Source organism: Canis lupus, chromosome X (genome assembly GCF_011100685.1).
Source record: "Canis lupus familiaris isolate Mischka breed German Shepherd chromosome X, alternate assembly UU_Cfam_GSD_1.0, whole genome shotgun sequence".
In the NCBI taxonomy this organism is placed as follows: domain Eukaryota; kingdom Metazoa; phylum Chordata; class Mammalia; order Carnivora; family Canidae; genus Canis; species Canis lupus.
The window spans coordinates 43,827,987-43,847,048 of NC_049260.1; the positions used below are offsets into that span (position 1 = coordinate 43,827,987).

The 19,062-nt window shown below is 45.5% G+C and overlaps 1 protein-coding gene across 1 annotated transcript in view; it reads right to left on the bottom strand.

The window, feature by feature from the left end:
• The window catches only part of SHROOM4 (shroom family member 4), a 273,467-nt gene extending 254,770 nt beyond the window's left edge, over nt 1–18,697 (bottom strand). The window contains exon 1 of the mRNA XM_038587454.1: nt 18,422–18,697. Within this exon, the coding sequence (XP_038443382.1) occupies nt 18,422–18,538 (117 nt within the window). The 5' untranslated portion in view covers nt 18,539–18,697. The remainder of the gene's footprint in view (nt 1–18,421) is intronic.
• Between the last annotated feature and the right edge of the window lie 365 nt (nt 18,698–19,062).

Sequence of the window (19,062 nt, forward strand, 5' to 3'; positions counted from 1 at the left end):
AGTGGGAGGCAGAAGGCTAAGGACAGAGCCTGTTTGGCAAGGGGAAGAGAATGAGTTCTATTTTAGACATATTGGGGTTTGAAATTTATGAGGAAGGAAAAATAATTCAAGTAGACGTTGTCCATCAGTCAGATAGTCAGAGAGCCTAGAGCTCTGATGGAAAGGTTAAGGTAAGAGATGGGAGTCTTGAGATCTCATCAGTGCTCTTTCTTGAGGGAAACAGGAGAGAGAGGCAGAGAGAAAGACTGGAGAAAGGCAAAGAGAACAAGGCTGACCTCTGAGCCTTGAGGGATACCCACAAGATAGAGATGGGAGAGGCAGTTGAGTCACAAAGGAGAACAGAGAAACAGTGAGAGAGCGTAGAGAAACAAGACAGTTCAGTACCACAGAAGCCATGCTGGCAGCAGGACTTTGAGAACACCAGAATGGCACCTTGGAAACAATACTGATGATAGCAATACTAAAGATTTATTAAACAATGAAATATAAATATCGCTGTTAAAAAAAATGGAGCAATATATATATATACTGACAGAGAAAGATCTCCAGTATATGTAAGTAAAAAAAGTGAAATGCAGAAGATTGTTTTAACATGTATAAGAGGCAAGACAAAGAATCCATATCAGATTTTTTTTCTGTGTATATAGAGATACTCTGGAAAGATGCATTAAAAAAAATCTAAGCACAGTAGGGGGTGGTGAATCCTGGGCTGACAAAGAACATCAGAGAGTAGGACACTATTCTCTGTCTACTTTCTCATACTAACTGGATTTTGAACCATATGAGTATGTTACCTATTCAACGCACAGTTTTAAATAGAGAACAGTTGTGTAAAGGAGACAAGGAAGATGACAAAGATGACAACAATGAAAAGGCTAGTAAATTCAGCCCTCATGAAGACCTCAGCAGAAGCCAGATTGGAGAGGATCAGGGAATACATAAGCTGCAAGGACACAGAAACACTGATCATGCAAATACACAAGCACATGCTATACACTTACACATAAAATGCACGGTGCTATCCTTGGAAGGGTAAACTAGTAACCGGTTACGGTGGTTGCCTCTGGGAAGAGAAATAAGGGATTAAGAAACACTTGCCCACCTATGTAATTTTAATTTTGTTCCATGAACCTTTATCACCTATCCCCAAAATAGCAATTTAAACAAATACACTGTGTTAGGAAGAGGGAAAGGAGGGAAGGAAGGAAGGAAGATAGGAAGAAAGGAAGAATGAAGGAAGGCTGGCAGGCAGGGAGGCAGGCAGACAGGGATGCCAGCTACTTCTCACTTAACAAAATTGGTGGCAATGAGGACAGGCTAAGAGAGGTTGGTTTTGTAGAGGCCAAGAATATAAAGTTGGATTTTTTGTTCATCGCTTCCCCCCTCCCAGTGTAAGAGTCAACAGGGGTATTGTGAAGGAAAAGCACTCTAAAATGGGATAAACTGAATTTTGAATACCAGCTCCACCACCTACTGGTCCCATGAGTTTTAGAAAGAAAGCTACTGAACCCTCTTAAACTCTATTTCTGCATCTTAGAATAGCGACACTACTAAGTACAGCTCACACATTAGATCATATAATCCTGAGTCTAATCCAACATGGGGGTTAGGGGCATCGAACCCCTGCACAATCAAAAACCCATGTATAATTCTTGGTTCCAAAACTTAATTATTAATAGCCTACTGTTGACTGGAAGCCTTACTGATAACAGAAATAGTAAATAAACATATATTTTCTATGTTTATATATTGTATGCTTACAATAAGGTAAGCTAGAGAAAAGAATAGGTTAAGAAAGTCATAAGGAAGAGAAAAAATGTACAGTATTGTACATATATTTATTGAAAAAATACTTGTATAAGTGGTCCCACATAGTGCAAGCCCATGTTTTTCAAGGGTGAGCTGTATTTAACAAGCTTCTCCAGAAGGCTTGGGAATAACTGATCTTTTCTCTAATGCTATGGCACAAAGAACATGGTAACAGGAATAGTTAATATTGGTATAAGAGAACATGAGGGTGCCTGGGTGGCTCAGTCAGTTGAGCATCCGACTCTTGATTTCCGCTCAGATCATGATATCAGGGTCATGAGATGGAGCCTGTGTTAGACTCCATGCTCAGCAGGGAGTCTGCTTGAGATTCTCTCCCTCTCCCTCTGCCCCTCCTTCCCTGGGTGTGCGCTCTCTCATTCTCTCTCTCTCAAAAATAATAAATAAATAAATCTTTAAAAGAAAAAAATAAAGAAAACATGAGGCACAAAAAGAGGGTTTTGAAACAAAACTCCAAAGTATAGTGGGACAAACTTGGGATTCAGGGGCAGGTAGAGCTGGATTCAAATCACAGCTCTACTGGCTACTAGCCCTGTTACTAGAGAATATTGTCTGGCCTCTCTAAGCCTTTTTTCTTTTTTTGTCATCCCTTAATTTATAATAGTGATGAGATTTGAGATTATGCATGTAAAACTCCCAGAACATAATTGGCATTTAGGTATGGTAACTTTGATCAGCCCCAGCCCAGAGTTTAGGCCCCCAAGCACATAAAATAGCAATGCCAATTTCCTATCATGGACTTCTATTCCCTTGTCCCTTCGAACCAGCATTCAAAAAATAAAAGCATATCAGTTATCCCTTTGATTTTTCAAGCACCTATGTGGTCTCTCAAAGAATTCCCTCCTGCCCTTTGAACTTTTAATTCATTCTTAAATGATTTACTGGCTGCCTGGCCTCCAAATGACCATACTAGCAGTCATGTCCTTCCTCTCTAAAGCTCTGTGACCCTGATAGGGTTTACCATTCCCACACTCTAGGAGCAGGCTTCCAAAACAAAACTTTCAGCTCTGGAAGGACCTTAATGGAAAAAGCAGTAAGGAGCAAGCTAATATTCTCTGCTTCTTCCACCATTGCCTGCAAATGCAGAATCATCACCTCTAAGACTTTCTCAGATTGTGTATATTCCTTTCAGACTTAGTATGTGATTCTGATAAGGACAAACACTTCCTGGGGTCTCTTTGAGCACTGTTCCTAAAGTTGGCTCCAGTGATTCAAACCCTCCAGCAGTTGTCTGGGCAGGAATGAACTAAGAGAAAGCCTCACAGTGTGTCTTTTAAACTGTCATAGTACTGCCACTATGAGTTTTTGTCTGTTCCTTTTAGTGCCCTGACATGACCTAATTGACTTCCACAGAGACAGTAAGCCACCAATTAGATTAGACCCCATTAGGAAGGAGAACAGAGATGGTTCTTCTGGATCCTTTTCGGCATTCTCAGCTTTGAATCAAAGAGTGAGAAAAGGAATGTCATGGTCAAATAATGAGGACACTTAAGGCACCCGGTATAAATACCAGACGATGACTCACATCCAAGACTAGTCAGACAGAACATGTTAGGGCTTGCTTAAGCAAAAGTGGAAACACACACACACACACACACACACACACACACACAAAATGTTCACATAAAGCTATATCCTTTGGGCTGAAGTAGGGAAACATGGAAGACTCACATTATGCCCTCCCGAAACACATAGCAACAGAAGGGGTGACTGCTGTTTTAAGAGTTTCAAAACAACACTGCCCAATAGCAAGGGGAACGCTGTGATCATCAGCCAGCAGGCCTCTCTCATGTGTAAGCCTCAGGAACACAGCTCACACACAAGATCTGTAGTAGCAAGAAACCCGACTGTTGCAAACCAAACTCCAAGCAGCTCAGAGACAAGCGGGTAATCACCCCCATCCGTCACTGCTGTCATCATCCCTCTCATCCAAGATTGCACCTGGGAGCCCTCTCAACTTCCACCTGCACCACTATTTCCTTCTATGTGTTCCCTCTGTCCTCAGCTCACACAATGTGTCATTCAGGGCTCATCCTACTTACTGGGTGTCACTGAAAGACGAGAAAACTTGGCTATCCTATCCAGCTCTTCTAGTCATCTCCTCTTTCTGATCTGGGATTAGAAGTGGAAGGGGGAAAACGACCAATTATTGAACACAAAATTTCTTTGTGACACCTCCAGCAAACTATTATGGAGAGACTATTTTGTGCTCTGTGATGATGGGGAAGGATGATGAGGAAGATACAGAAGATATAACCACTATCCTCTAGAAGACTTTGGGTCAATAAGCCGACACAAGGCAGCCAAAGTACCCACAGATTTCTACTGGAAAATCAGAAGTACCAGCACTACAAAAAGGGAGAGATTACTTGCACCAGGAGTGGACTGAGATGATGCCCTTGTGGCTTAGAGCTAGGGCTTGAAGATTAGGCCCAACTGGAAGGGGCAGAGATGAGAAGAAAAGGCCTTCCAGGTATGCAGCATAGAGCCAATGCACTCAAGGAACATCCAGATGGGGAATTTGGTGGCCAGAATTTCCCCAGCATGTTCGGGGGGATGGAGAGGAAACTATTCTGCCTGAAAACCTGGGTCCTGAAAGGGAGCCAGATGGAGAACTGTCCATACACCAAGCTTAAGTAGTTTGGGTGCTATTTTACAGGTAGCAAGGGACCCTTAAATAACCTTAAGTGGGTGAGGGGGATGATCAAAGGGAGGGAAACCACTAGGGAGGCCACTACAGTAGTACAGTTGTTCCAGAAGGAGGCTTCTTCATGCCTGTCCCAGCTCTTGCAAGATCCTCCTGCAAAGCTGCCTTCTGTCTGAGCTCACTATTGCAGAGCTCATTGCTATGCATCTCTTTTAAGTTGGGTGAGATATGAATGACATTTCTTATTCTGAATGAAACTCCTAATATTGTCCTGAAATTGGGTCAGGGACTTAAGTAGAAGTAAAAAGTAGAAGCTTCATTCATCCCAGTCTTCCAGTTTAGAAGAAAGGAACTATGATACACCATTTCCATTTATGTAATAGCATTGGGTGGCTTGGCCCCTGGGGTCACTGGTCTCTTGTAAGATCCCAAAAGAAAAGTGGGGGCAGGGAGTGGGGGATAGAGAGAGAGAGAGGCAGGAGAGAACTGCTAACATAGGGTAAAACCTGATTGTCAAGTGCTTTTCTGGGGCCTGTTCCAGATCACTGTCACTTATAGGCTTAGACTAGAGCTCAGCCCTAAATTAGGGCTCCAGCCTAGAAGGCGGGATGGGAGGTAGAAGGGCCCCACCTGGGTCTTAGCAGTGGGAATTAACTCTCCCTGATTCTTAATTCTTTTGGCTTTTATTAGTGGCTGGAAGGGGAGAGGGATGTAACCTGAACCCTAGTGCAGCTGAGAAGGGCTAAGAGCCAAAAACCCTCCTTAAGCAGATACAGTATGTGCAGGGTCTGGGCAGGTTTCAGAACACTGCACATTTCTCCAGCCAAAGGCACAGGAAAATATGAAAATTACATATTTAACCCCTCACATCCAGAAGGGGAGAGAATCATCTTCCTACCAGAAGAGCAAAGAGAAGTTAGCAAGCTGGCTCTTGCCTTTTTCACAAAAATACCTCTAGCAGCTAGATGGTCAAGTCAATTTCAAATATAAATTATAAGCTATTTCACCTTGACAGGAGAGTTAGGTAAAGCAACCCATGTGCCTATTAGACCCTAGTAGGAAGTGAGTTCTGTCTACAAGGAGGGAGGGAGGGAGTGAACAGACCAAATTCCACAGCACAAGCATCTTTACATCATTCTGACTTTTAGTTCATCACCACACAGAAAGTGGGTAACACTACACAAAAGTTAACAGATCTAGAAAGCAAATCTCAGAAGGATGGTGTCAGAAGACGGATGGGGAAGCCCATCTGCACACAAAATTAACCTTTCCTGAACATTTCATGTAAGTACACATGGCATCAGGGCTAGGGTTTGGGTCAGATAATCACTCCAAATTTGCAGAAGTCTCTTAGCAATAGAATTATGTTTTCCATCCAGGTTTGCAGTAAATGAGTTTTTGAAGCCAGTCTCTATTTCCTCCTTATTTTAATGTAACAATCAGGATGAGACTGTGGTAAGGACACCACTGAAGGCAGATAATTCATACTTGCAAGTTTAACAACACTTTTTCAAAGGTTGCATTTAACAACCAATACTACTGTCAAGATATTAAAAATGATAATATTCACAGATTAGTAATAGTATACTATGCAAAACAGAAAACTGCTAACAAAAATGCAATACAGACTTGAGACTCCACTGGTTTGAGGTTTGCTTTACTATGCCTCCACATTCTATTTTTCATATATAGAAAACAATCCTTAAACATCTTGGCAAGTCAACTGATGTTTTTTAACAGCTTCAAACCTTTTAATATTTCAAGGTTCGTGTCTGAAGTTTGGCATTTTGACAGTTTCTTCTATTTTGTGTTTGTTTGATTTGTGGACTTTCCCATCACTTGAAAGTACTAAGTTCGAAAGAAGGCACTTCAGACAGTAACACCTCAGGTGACCAGGCATCCTGCAGATTGGAGGAAATAACAAGACAAAGCTATGACCAGAAAAGCCCATTAAATAACAATGCAGGCCTGTTCCAATGTCTGTTGGAGCATGAGATTGTCTGGCAATTAACTAATTTCCCAAACAATCCACAGATTGGTAAACTGTCTATGTTAACCATTATGTTCCTAAAATAATGATTTGTTGTTTTAACTGATCAGTGGCCTTAAGTAAACAAATCCTTTTTTCCAAGCTGTCTATGGAACTTCTTTATTGGATAGTCCCACAGACACCTAGGTCTTGGAAGACCCAAAACAGAATGAAAGCTGGTTGGCCCTCCCAATCCCCGTAACTACTTTGAGACTTCCAGTTTAGTTATGGGGGATTCATCACTAACCTCCCTCTCTCCTTCATTTCTTCAGCTCCAAATGGTGTGTGTTACCACTAACATCTGACAACTTGCTAATGTGTAACAATAGCATATTGCTAGGATGGCTGATTCCCTTGAAATGCCTATCCGTGTTGTTCAGTTTAGGTCTTTCTTCATGTAAGCACTCAGGTGGCTGGTACTCTGTCAGGTGCTTTACCTTTTTTAAAATTTTTTTAAAGATTTTATCCATTCATCCATGAGAGACACACAGAGAAAGGCAGAGACATAGAGGGAGAAGGAAAAGCAGGCTACTTGTGGGGAGCCCAATGCGGAACTCAATCCCAGGACCCTAGGATCATGTTCTGAGCTGAAGGCAGACACTCAACCACTGAGCCACCCAGGTGTCCCAGTGCTTTACCTTTAATGCATTAACTCTGATCCTCCAAAACAACAAAGTGGCTACTCACTTCCAGACCAAATCTATTCTATAGCCCAGGACATTGGGCAAGTGAATAAAGGTGAACTAAAAGTGAATAAATGAACAAACAATACACACCCTGTCCTTGGGGAGCTCACGCTGTTAGTTCACCATGGGGTGAACAAATTCACCTCAGTCTCCTGTCTGTGTCTTTAGGACATGCAACCTGTACACTAACCAGAATGAATGCCTTTCTTTCCCCCGACCTCAACCTACCTAAATCCTATATATCCCGCAATATATATATCCAATTATATCCAATATATATATATCCAATTCTTCCTTTTCCCACAAAGCTCCCTGATCACATAGGCCCATAGTGAAATCTCCTTCCACTGAATAAATGTTGCTCTTAGATCCTAGCCCATGCTTTCAGCACTTAAACATTTTTGTTTCCTGATCTTGCAGTAGTGGCTCTCCTCAACCAAACTGTAACTTCCAGGGAACAGGTCTTCTATGGTGGCTATCTCTTGTATTCTCTAGAGTTAGGCACTTTACAAAGTACTCAATAAATATGTGTTGACTGCTTGATTGATTGACTGATTGATTGGAGGCTTAGTTTAGAGTTCTTAGGTAGGAGCCAAATAAGGTGTAGCATAGCCTTTCAAATTGCTGGATGTTCAGACATTAGCCAGAAATCACATCTGGTCTTCCAACTTCTGGCAGCAGAAGACATCCCATTAAAGGTGTCCTGCCACTTCGCATCTTCCCAAAGATTCTATAACTGCATACAATTCATTTTTTTAAGTTCAAAAATTCTCCTAAGAGACACCTGTGGGATGCTTTTTCTTTTTCAAATCACATACACATCTAGTACTTATATGAGATAAAGGATAAAATCAATCTCCCTCTCTCTTGGGAAAAAAGCATGAGTTCTATCATTTTCATTTTGCAAAAGAGGAAATTGAGACATAGAGAAGGAAATGACTTGCCCAATGACATACAACTGAGTGGCAAAGCAAAAACTGAACTTCAGGCCTTCTGAATACAGGCCCATACCCTTTACCCTGATTTGAGATTTAAAACAAAATAAAAGCAAAATCCTTCCTTTCACCCTGATCCCTGAGGATCATATATTGGCAATGTTACTGGCTTTTGCACAAAATTACATTTCCCTCATTTCTCTCTCCCCTACTTCCTCTCTTCTTCTCCCTCACCCCCACTCATTTTTCTCTTTCATTTCTATTTTATTTCTCTATTTCAATTCTTTCCACACCACCCCCCTTATATTCTTACCCAGTTCTTTTTTTTTTTCTTTCTCTTTCATCTGTTCACCTCTGTGAACATGGTACTATAGAAAGAATTTGGGATTTGGAAGTCGACAGAAGTAAATTGCAGTGCCAGCTTTTCCACTTATTGTGTGACTTACACTCTATTACTTAACTTCCCCAAGCCTCCATCCCCTTATCTGCACCATGGAGACATCATTATCTACCTCAAAGAGTTACTGTAAAAGTTAAATGGGAATATACATGTAAAACACCTGGAAGCAATAGGCTTTGCAACACAGCAGGTCTATTACCTCTCCTATCACACCATATCTAGGCCTTGACTACCCTTTGGGTTCAAGTAGTTGCTGAAATCCAACCAAACTACATGGCCTCTACCCAGTGAGTACACAAGCACACAAGTGGAATATCCAGGTCCTTGCGTGGTCCACTTTTCAGCCTGTTGTCTTGATACTCCCTGATTGCAAACTTCACAGAGAGCCCCAAACTCTCAGTCAAGCCCTTCAAAGAATATGAAAATCAAGACCCAGTTACTCACCCCTGAGGCTCCAAGATGTCATCACTCACCCTCTCAGTCAGATAAGATGCTATCAAAAGCTGCCAACCTGCATAAGTTTTCACAGGAGCTTTTACTTACATCAAACACAAGCAAAAAGAAATGGAAAACAGCAAGGCAGCTCAACAAAGACAAGGCTTTAGCTTGTCATCTTCTCATAAGTGAAGATGGGGCTACAGCCATGAGACTCTAACCCCTTTCCAGAAGAACTAGTAGAACCAGCTTTACTCCTAGGTCTACCTCCTATCACTCCCAACCCCCACCCCCAAAAATCAATTTCTGATGGACCGTGAAAGGCAGGATAGGAGAACCATTCAAAACTTCCATGCCAGAGGCTCAGGAAGAGAGTTGAGCATCTAGCTGGGAATCTGCTGAGTGGCATTAGGGTGGGGGCCAGAAGACACCACAAAGGGTCTGTCCATCACTGGTTTTAACCCTTGATCTTGTCAAATTAGTCCCACCTCTCGCATTCCTTACAGATGTAATATTAAAAGGCTGGAGTGAAAGTTAACAGACCATGCCACTTGCCATCCCTGAGAATGTACCAGGAAACAGCCACTTCGGGGAAGACAGGAAGTAGGAGTGAGGAGAAAAGCAGTGCACTGTAATAACTGCCTGCTGTTGGACAGCCTTCACCCTTCCACAGACCAGAGCAGGCAAAGGTCCTGGGGCCCTTAACGACTGACCTTTCAATAAAGCAGAAGCTCGCCCCGCTCCCCCCACGCCCCCCCCCAGCAGGGAGTCAAAGAAGAAACAAGAGGGGATGGGGTACCTGGGTGGCTCAGTAGGTTAAGCATCTGCCTTTGGCTCAGGTCATGATCCCAGAGTCTTGGGATCGAGCCCCATATCAGGCTCCCCACTCAGCAGGAGCCTGTTTCTCCCTCTCCCTCTGCCTGCCACTCACCCTGCTTGTGCTTGCTCTCTCTGTCAAATAAATAAATAAACAAATAAACAAACAAATAAAATCTTAAAAAAAAAAGAAAAAAAGAAACAGGAGAGGACAGAGAAGGGAAGTAGCACGCCAAAATTACTCTGCAAGTTGATAAAAAGAGTATCAGGAAGGCGACAAAGGGCCTGTCCTCTACTGAAACAGGACAGAGAGAGACACACGGTGTGAGAAAATAACCCGCTGACCTGGCTATTAATTTGCTGAGTGTTTTCAAACTTTATCAACCTTAACTCTGCGAGCTTCTCTTACCCGCCCCACTGGAAGCATGGCTGAGCCAAGAGGGACAAAGTTGGTACAACTGACCTGTGAAAAAAGAAGAAAAAAAAGTTGGGTTTTGGACAGAGGGCAGAGAAGCCAATGAATGAACAAAGAAGCAATAGCACATGAATGAGCCAGTCCAAAATGCAGGCTTTAAGCAACTGGTGCTGATGCATGGGGGCTGGGAAGCAAAGATTGGACATGAAAGAATGGCAGCCTGGATGCCTGGAAAATGTGTCTGTTGCTACTAGGCAGTGTTCACTCTGGGACACAGCACAGTCATAGACTTGCACTGCAAGAGGAGGGAGTGGAGGTGGAGTCAAAGGGGAAGGGTTAGTCACTTCGAGAAACCAAGTCATCTTGATCTTTGCAACTTCAGGGCCTGACTGGGCTGGCTTGGTGCCCAAGTAAACATGCCAATGTGATGTGAGGGAGAACGGATCATCCCTTGCAAAACTAATGCCCAAGACAATCTTTCCACTTGGCCTATTTACACTGGATGTGGCAAAGAGGTATAAGGAGACCAAGCTCTACCCGCATCCCATTCCTTGGAAGGTAGTCTTCAGCCAGGAAAAAGAAATATCTCCACTTACTCATTAATGACTTATTTGAAGTCTGTCTGATGGGATTTTTTTTTTCAGGAGAGCACCAGGAGACAAAATACCGGCTGCCCAGAAATTAAGTGAAAGTGATCTAGATATCAACATAAGCAATCGCTGGTTACAAGGCAACAGGCAAACTGGGAGTTCAATTTCAGAGATAAATTCAACCATAAATACACTGTGCACACACATCTTGTCCCAGCATCAAGAACAAGAACACACTGGGCACGTTGATAGTAGCAGAACCCCAACCCGACCTAGATCTGTGTAACAGTGAATCTAGAGCACTTGTCCCTAACTTCTGAAGAAATTGTTTTCCAAGAATCATTTTCGTAAATAAACATCTTGGAACTGTGGATAGTATCCCATGGGCAGAATATTATAAATGATGGTTAGGTTCTATAATTCCATCGGTCATATGCCATGGACTAAATAGGCCTCTCCAAAACTGCTATGAACTGAGTCACTATAGATAACATCATGTCAGAAAGACAGATTCCCCAGCCTTCCCCTCTCTCTTCTCCAGGCCTCTCATCCTTCCATAATGATGAGGATTAAGCTCCATTCCAATATCCTCCCCAGTCAGTGCTTTAGTGGCAAGAAAAGATGTTTGCCCAACTTTGGTGACAAACTGGTGGATGTGAGGGGTCTCCCTCCTACTGGGAGACAGGGCCGTGGGTGCAAGGCCTCCCACAGAAGTGACTCTTAAGGGCATTCCAGGTTTAGACAGACCTCAAACCCAGGGATGGCAGGAACAGCAGGAGCTTTGCAGTCGGTGTCAGTGACAATATGCAGGGAGATGAATATTTGACAGGGGGTTGCCACAGAGACTGCTGTGCCTAAATTCCTATATAGGAGCTCTGTAAGTGGAGATTTTTTTTTATATTACATAGTCAGCATCTTCAAACTTGGAGATATCTATTTTTCTCAGAAGGGGAAAATTCAGTTCAGAGACATTACTCCTACAAATTCCAAGCCAAAGGCTGATAAAAAAAATTCTGATGTCTTGAAGTTCTGATTTTGATGCTATTCATTAAATGCCACTTCCTTTTGTTACTCAACTTCCTTCTTTGTAACTTTTTGTATAGACACGTATGCTCCTTGAGGTCAGAGCTTATATCTTCTTTCTCATCTCCCTTAGAACACTTTTTCTCAATGCTAGCCTGGGCTAAAGAAACAATAAGAGATGAAATGTGTCCCTCCCAAATCTATTACGTGGCTGTCTCAGATGCCTATGTAAGGCGGCCTTTGGCAGGTATGGCTTGGCAGCAGCAAGGTACTTCCACTAAAAGGTTTTGCTTGACACAAGGTCTGTTGTATGCCATGGATACCGGAAAGAGCCAAAGCGGTCTTTGGCTGTATTTTTTTTAAAGAATGGTCCTAGTCTTCTCAGTTATTGTATTTAGCTGTGGGCTTCATAACTCAAGAGGAACATGGACAGGCTGGAGTGCACCCAGAGTGTGAAGAGGAAACAGGAGAGGAGGCTGGATCTCAGATGCCATAGGAATAGCTGAAATTGCTAAGGCTCTTTAGCCAGAAAAGTGAGACAGGGGACATAGTCTGTGTCTTTGGACCTCCCAAAGGCTGCCCTGAGACAAAGAGAAAGCATTCTTGTTTTGTGTGGTCCTAGAAGGTAGGGCTAGGACCCACGGAGAGAAGGTAGAGGGATAATGATTTCTATTCAACATATGAAAAAGTTGTCTACAGTCAAAACTTTCCAACCAGGAAATGGACTAGTTAAGAAGGGAGTGAACTCCCCATATGAGCACAGGAGAACAAGTTCAAAGCTAGTAGAAGGCTAATGGACTGGTTAAGATTAAGACCAGGTGACTTCCAAAAGGCCCTCTTGACTGAGAATCTGGGATCCTAGCTAGGCCTCCTCCAAGAACAGCATTAGATTAGTGGTCCTGAGTCAAGTCTGTCCTTTGGTGCCTGATGGGGGTGGGGAAGCAATTAACAGTCCTCAGATCTGTCAGTATCTCCCCTCCCCGCCCCTCGCCCACTGGCTCTTAAGAAGCCTAACTAGAAAAACTGTGATGTTCCCTATGGATAATCACTCCATAAACTCCAATCTCTAGCCTGAGTCCCTCTTTCCTCTTTAAAAAAAAAAAATTGGGGGCAGCCCGTGTGGCTCGGCCGTTTAGTGCCGCCTTGGGCCCAGGGCCTGATCCTGGAGATCAGGGATTGAGTCCCACATCAGGCTCCCTGCATAGAGCCTGCTTCTCCCTCTGCCTCTCTCTCTCTCTCTCTCTCTCTCTCTCTCTCTCTCGAATAAATAAATGAATAAAATCTTACAAAAAAATTCCTGGGAGGGGTAGGGGAGAGCAAAAGGGGAAATAATTTTAATTTTTTTAAAGGGACAATACTCAAGTGTCTTCCAGCTGGAGTTGAATTCTTTTCTTTGAGGTTTTAGAGAGGGAAAATCCTCTAACAGGCTTGGCTTTTTTCACTTAAGGGAGCACATGTGTGGATATCAATAGGGTACCAGGTGTATTATGACAGCCCAGCAGGCCCCAAAATAGTGTGTACCCAAAACTCAGCCAAGGGTTACCAGACATACCACCTGCCCTTCTTGCTCTACCTCCCTCCAGCCTTCTCTGTATCTTTTTGGATGGATTCCTACTCCACGTCTCCACATGCCTTCGACTTTCTGGGAGAGTTGGGGAACTCTGGCCCCAGACATCTTTGCTTATTCCAGAGGCAGATGAGGAGGGGGATTCATGTAAGCACCCAGTCTGGACGAAGCTCCAGAGAAGCATACCCCATGAAGGTCCCTTTATGAATGCCAAGCCCTGGTCTTGGGTGCGCCCAGCGTGAAGGCTTCACAGGAACTACTGGTTCTCATATAACACCACCTTTGCAGCCAGTAAGAACTCAAACTCGCAGCCAAATTCAATGCCAGCCACAAGACAGCCTTAATCTGACTTAACCCATGTCCTATTGAAATCTCAACTGCCTCTTTTTGTGCTTCTTCTAGGAAATAAGGTCAGTCCTGGTGGAGATTGGAGGTGGGGAGGAAGCTAAAAAAAAACCTTAAAGGGCATGCCCTGCCATCTTCCTAGGCTAATGATAGCAAACAGTATTAGAGCTGTCCCAATTCATCCTCATGTCATCTTTGATAATAAAGATGGGACAAGTATGCCTACCCCCACTTAACAAACAGACATTTGGATCTAGAGATGGTAAAATGATACAGCAACAGAAATGCACCGTAAGTGAAGGAGGTGAAGTTTCATTCCCCTCCAAGCTACTTCCCCACCCCACCCTGCTTTGTTCCAGGGCAGTAACTAGTGGCCACTTGCTTCACTGTGCCTGATGGAGACTGCCACCAAAAAAGGGCCAGGAAGAGGGCAAATACATAGGATAAGCCTATCTTCTCCCCAGTTTAGCTCCTTCTCTTGCATCCCCACTGGCCTCCACCCCTTCTCTTCTTCACCTTCAGCCAACCTCAGGACACACTTCCAAGAACTCAAAATGAAGAGGGGAACCTTCACGCTAGAGGTCAGGAACTCTCTGTGTATCTGTCTGTCCATTTGTCTGTCTTTCTCTCTACATCTCTCTCTCTCTCTCTCTCTCACACACACACATACACACACATATGTGCCACCTAAGGATACAATCTGAATCTCTGAGACCTCTGAGAGGCCCTATTTGATGCAGAATCATTGCTGCCAGAACCTGGGAAAGGTCACCCATCCCCAAAGATCTTTTCCAGTATGGGGAATCAACTTCATGGATGACTGTCTACACTGTAGAGGGGCATCCCTAGGTGGCAAAACAGATAAATACAATTAGAAGAGAATCTCCACTTTATCCAAACAGGCCTCCTGGGCCAATAAGGTAGTATAAGATGCTAAACAAAGGAATTAATAATACGAAGGTCATGGGACCAAGTCCTGTGTGGGTTGTGCTTCCTTGGAAAAATCACAATGTATGGGGAAATCATAAGCCATCCCTTAACACTTGGGATAATCAATAGCAGGTTATTTAAAAAAAAAAAAAACATTTCCTTTTTCTTTCTCACTGAATTGTGAGAAGACACCAGTCTCCTAAAACTTGGGCAGCTAGGGCAGCCTGGGTGGCTCGGCGGTTTAGTGCTGCCTTCGGCCCAGGGCATGATTCTGGGGTCCCAGGATCGAGTCCCACATCGGGCTCCCTGCTTGGAGCCTGCTTCTCCCCTGCCTGTGTCCGTTTGCTTCTCCCTCTGCCTGTGTCTCTGCCTCTATCTCTCTCTCTCTCTCTCTCTCTCTTTCTCATGAATAAATAAATAAAATCTTAAAAAAAAACTTGGGCAGCTGAATTCCCCATGTTTGAGGAAATCACAGGAGCCACTAGGAAATCAACCATTTCCCAACCAACCTGATGATTTCCTGATCCAAAGGTTCTCCCAGGACAAATATGAGGTAGCCTTTCACACTCTACGCAGTCTTTTCCCACTGTTCACCCTTTCTCAACTCCCTCCACTCCCAAGATTTCTCCACAAGCTATCTCTAAACATGTACACCACACCAGACCCAAATTGCCTTTTTTTCCCTGTCACGAAAGGAGGTTCTCCAGCATTCCCCACCATGGTTCTTGCACCTCACCTCTCTCTCTCTGCCTGACCTGAGATTATTACAGTAATTTGGAGGCACTAAAACAGTCCTTTTCTACTCTCTAAGCCCAGACTTCAGCAAGGAGTGTCCACAACCCAGTCCTCACCTACTGTGGAACCACAGGCTGGGATGGAAAGAGTCACTGGGGAAACTGTCAAGACTAGATGCATCCCTGAATGGTTCTGCCCCATACCCCTGCACAAACCGCAGTACTACCAGAAGAATAAAGAAACTCTCCATGTAGTAGAAAATAAAGCCCTGGAGCCTACCACTGACTTACTGTCTGGCAGACCTAGACAAGCCACTCACTGCATCACTGCCTCAGTTTTTCCATCCATTTCTCTACAACCTTCCCTGACTGCCTCACAGGGTGGGGGGGATGGGGGGGATGGGAGGTAAGAGGCTAATGAAATAAGGGATATGGAAACACAGTATAAACAGCAACACTGTATGCAAATGGAGCAAAGCCACCTCTTCAGTCCACAACCCTTCTGAGGAGAAAACAATGCCTACTGGGCTGTCATAAGTCTTATTTAAAGACCACCCACTTGAATCTCATTATAGATGTGAGAACACCTCAGCCCAGGCAGGGCAAGGGATGTACTCAGGATCCCCAAGCTAATGAGTGTCAGAGCAAGGATTAGAACCCAAGGTTCCAATCTTCCAATACAATTCTCTTTCTATGACCTTCCATCCCTTCCGCACCAGTGTGTGCAAACTGAGGCTATTTTCAAGAAGAAAGTTGTATTGTTCTGAAGCATAAGGGGAAACAAAACTAAATTAGAAAAATGAAAAGGGGACTAATGAACTCTGCCACAGAGTGTCTTGGCAAGAAAAAAATACAGGCAATTATTGCACTTAAAAAATACTATGGCCTCTTTATGTAATATTGGGGCTAACCATGTTATATACAACTGGCTTTTACTGTAAGGTACCAGGCCATTTGGGAGGAATAGGATAAATGCTTTTGCTCCCTGCAAACCCAAATGTGTGTAGTAATGAGTTTTCATATAATAGGGGTCAACTGTATGTTCAGCAGAAAGGGAATCATTAAAAGGCACCCTGCCTCTCAACACAGGAGTCACTTCCTCAACAGCTTAGCCAAGGAAACCCTCATCTACCCTCAAATAATCCCCCAGCCAGACCACAAATTGCTGGCTGCCCCATACTTAGTAACACCCCCTGCTATGCTCAGCACTGGCTCTGCAAAACAATCCAGGGCCATAGCAGTAAGCACTCTCTGGGGCGTTTCTCAGGATGGCTCAGCCCTGGGCAGAGGTGAAAAACGACCTTTCCAAGATAGGTTGTCTAGGCAGACTGTGGAAATTCTGTGGGTGGTGTAAGGAGAAAAAGAAAGGGAGGAACTGCCAGATCATGGAGGGCTGCATAGCCCATTCTGACCTTGGTGGAAAGAAGGAAGAGAGGAGTCTGATTAGAAGGAATTCCTGAAAGCTGGGATTCCCCTCCCCAAAATGGTTGTTGGAGAGTGTTCTTGTTTTCTTTGGTTAAAAAAAGGTTTATATAATTCCCTCCTGAGACTATTGGAGGGAGAGTGCCTTAAGAGGGGATGTGATAGTGGGTGACAAAGGCATCTCAGCCTGGTTAGAAATACCAGTATGGGGACCAGTATGGGGAAGGAAGAGGTGGATGAAACTATGGGCTGGTTATTGGTGTTGGGGGGGCCGGGGCAAACATCCCAGGTTTCCCCAACAGCTCCTCAAAGTTTTGCTTCAGGTACCTCATACTGCTCAAGCAGATTGGTATACCCCATGGCAATACCCCAAGGTTGCTAAGAGCATGGGCCCCAAGGCCTGAAGGAACCTCTCCCCTACAGGCTAGCCAGTGGGCCCAATGCAAGGGGTAAAGCAGCACCCTGTGGAGGTGTGGCAGGGCATTGGCCACCCCCTGCTGAAACGTGACCTCCCTTACAAAGCCAAAAAAATAGTGACATTTGATCCCTGCCTAGAAGCCACAGCTTTCCATCTCCAGCCCAAGCCCACATGTACAGCCTCAACTGCAATTTGAGTGGGTGGGAAGGGGAAGAGCTTTTCAGACTTGAGCATTTAAGAGAAACAAAAACAAAAACAAAAAAATGGGATGAAGTTCCAAAGTTCATTCACTTGGCAATCTGGCGCCTCAAGGTGAACGGCCCTACACATCTCTCTTCCCAGTAACAGCCCCCCAGGGCCCCCACACCCCCTCACCCCTACTGGGGATGGCTCCTTCTGGAGGAGGGGGTACTGGAGCACTCAGGAGAGGTCCTCTCCCCAGTCCTGGGCTGCAACTTGGCTTCCAGCAGATCACAAACTCCTAAAACAAACAAACCCTGGCGGCGGCAGCAGCAGCTCCAGCACAGCTGCGCTCCATGGCGCAAAAGTTTCCTCCACACTTCTCAACGTGCAGGAAATCTCGCCGGCGCTGGGGCAGGACTCCGGAGGGAGGGTAAGGCCGAGCCGAACCGGCAGGAGCAAAGCCTCGCCAGCTGAATGGATGTGCGCGCGTCCGGTCGTGGGAAGTGAGGCTGACGAAAGCCACCAGTGTCTCATCTCCGTTCCCACACCAGACCCTCGCCCTGCAACCTGCCCGGGTGGGACGACCCGCGAGTCGGCGGAGGAGGCAACGCTGCTAAGGGAGCTGCCAAGCGGCGCTGTCTGTCCCTCAAGGGCGAGGGAACTTCCAAGGAGAAACCCCCCAATAGCCACCGCTTCCTCCAGCTCAAACTGAGGGGAACAGCCGCCCCGACGTGGAGGAGCAAAACCTGCACCCCGGAGCCTAGCGAGTGTGTGCGCGTAGGGCTCAAGCCCCCGGGCCAGCAATGCTCCCATCCTGTACTCCCGCCACCCGTCATGGGTGTCTGCGCCCGGGCTGGTGGCGAGATCCCTCCGTGCCGCTAATGCTCCACGGGAGGGCTCTCACCCTCAGCCCGGACCAAGTTTCAAAGTTGGTCTGAGGGCCGCGTCCCAGGGCAGCCTGCGCACCCGCTTGCCCATTCAAAGTTGGGCACCGCTGGGACCGAGGCGCCAGTTCTTACCTTAGACACTGTGAGCGGTTCGCAGTGTTCCAGACCCCCTTTCAGGGTGAAGCCCCAGGGCGCCCCGCCTTGCAGCTGCACAGGGACGTACTGGAAGGACCCAGGCGGGTTCTCCATCCTCCGCTCGGCTCAGGCGCCGCGAGGCTCCTTTTCCTCGGGGGCTACGTTGCCTCCGCCCCCAGCAGCTCCGCCACCAGCGCCCTCCAGCGCTACGCCACCCCGCGCCGCCCTGCTCCGCCTACTCTCCCGGCTGGAGACGCTCGGGCAGCTGGCGAGCGCGAGGAGGAAATGACACGGAGCTGGAGAAAGGGGAGGGAGGAGAAGGAAAAAAAGAAAAGAAAGAAGGAGAGGCGGAGGGATAGCGCGTAATGGACGAGAAAACGGAGCAATGGGGAGGGGCAGTCAGTGCGACCTCGCCTATAGGATCGCTGGGGAGCAAGCGTGAGGCAAGGCCTCTCACATCAATTGTTACATTGTTTCATTCAAGCTGCTCCCCCGCTTTGGTCCCCCTCCTTACCGCCGGGTTCCCCGCCCCTCCAGCCAGCAGAGGCAAAGGGAGGTGAAAGTCGTTAGTGTGGGTAGCCCGCGTGGCCGAGTGGGCTGAAACGCTGGCTTCCCGATTACCGAGTTCGTGTTTCTCT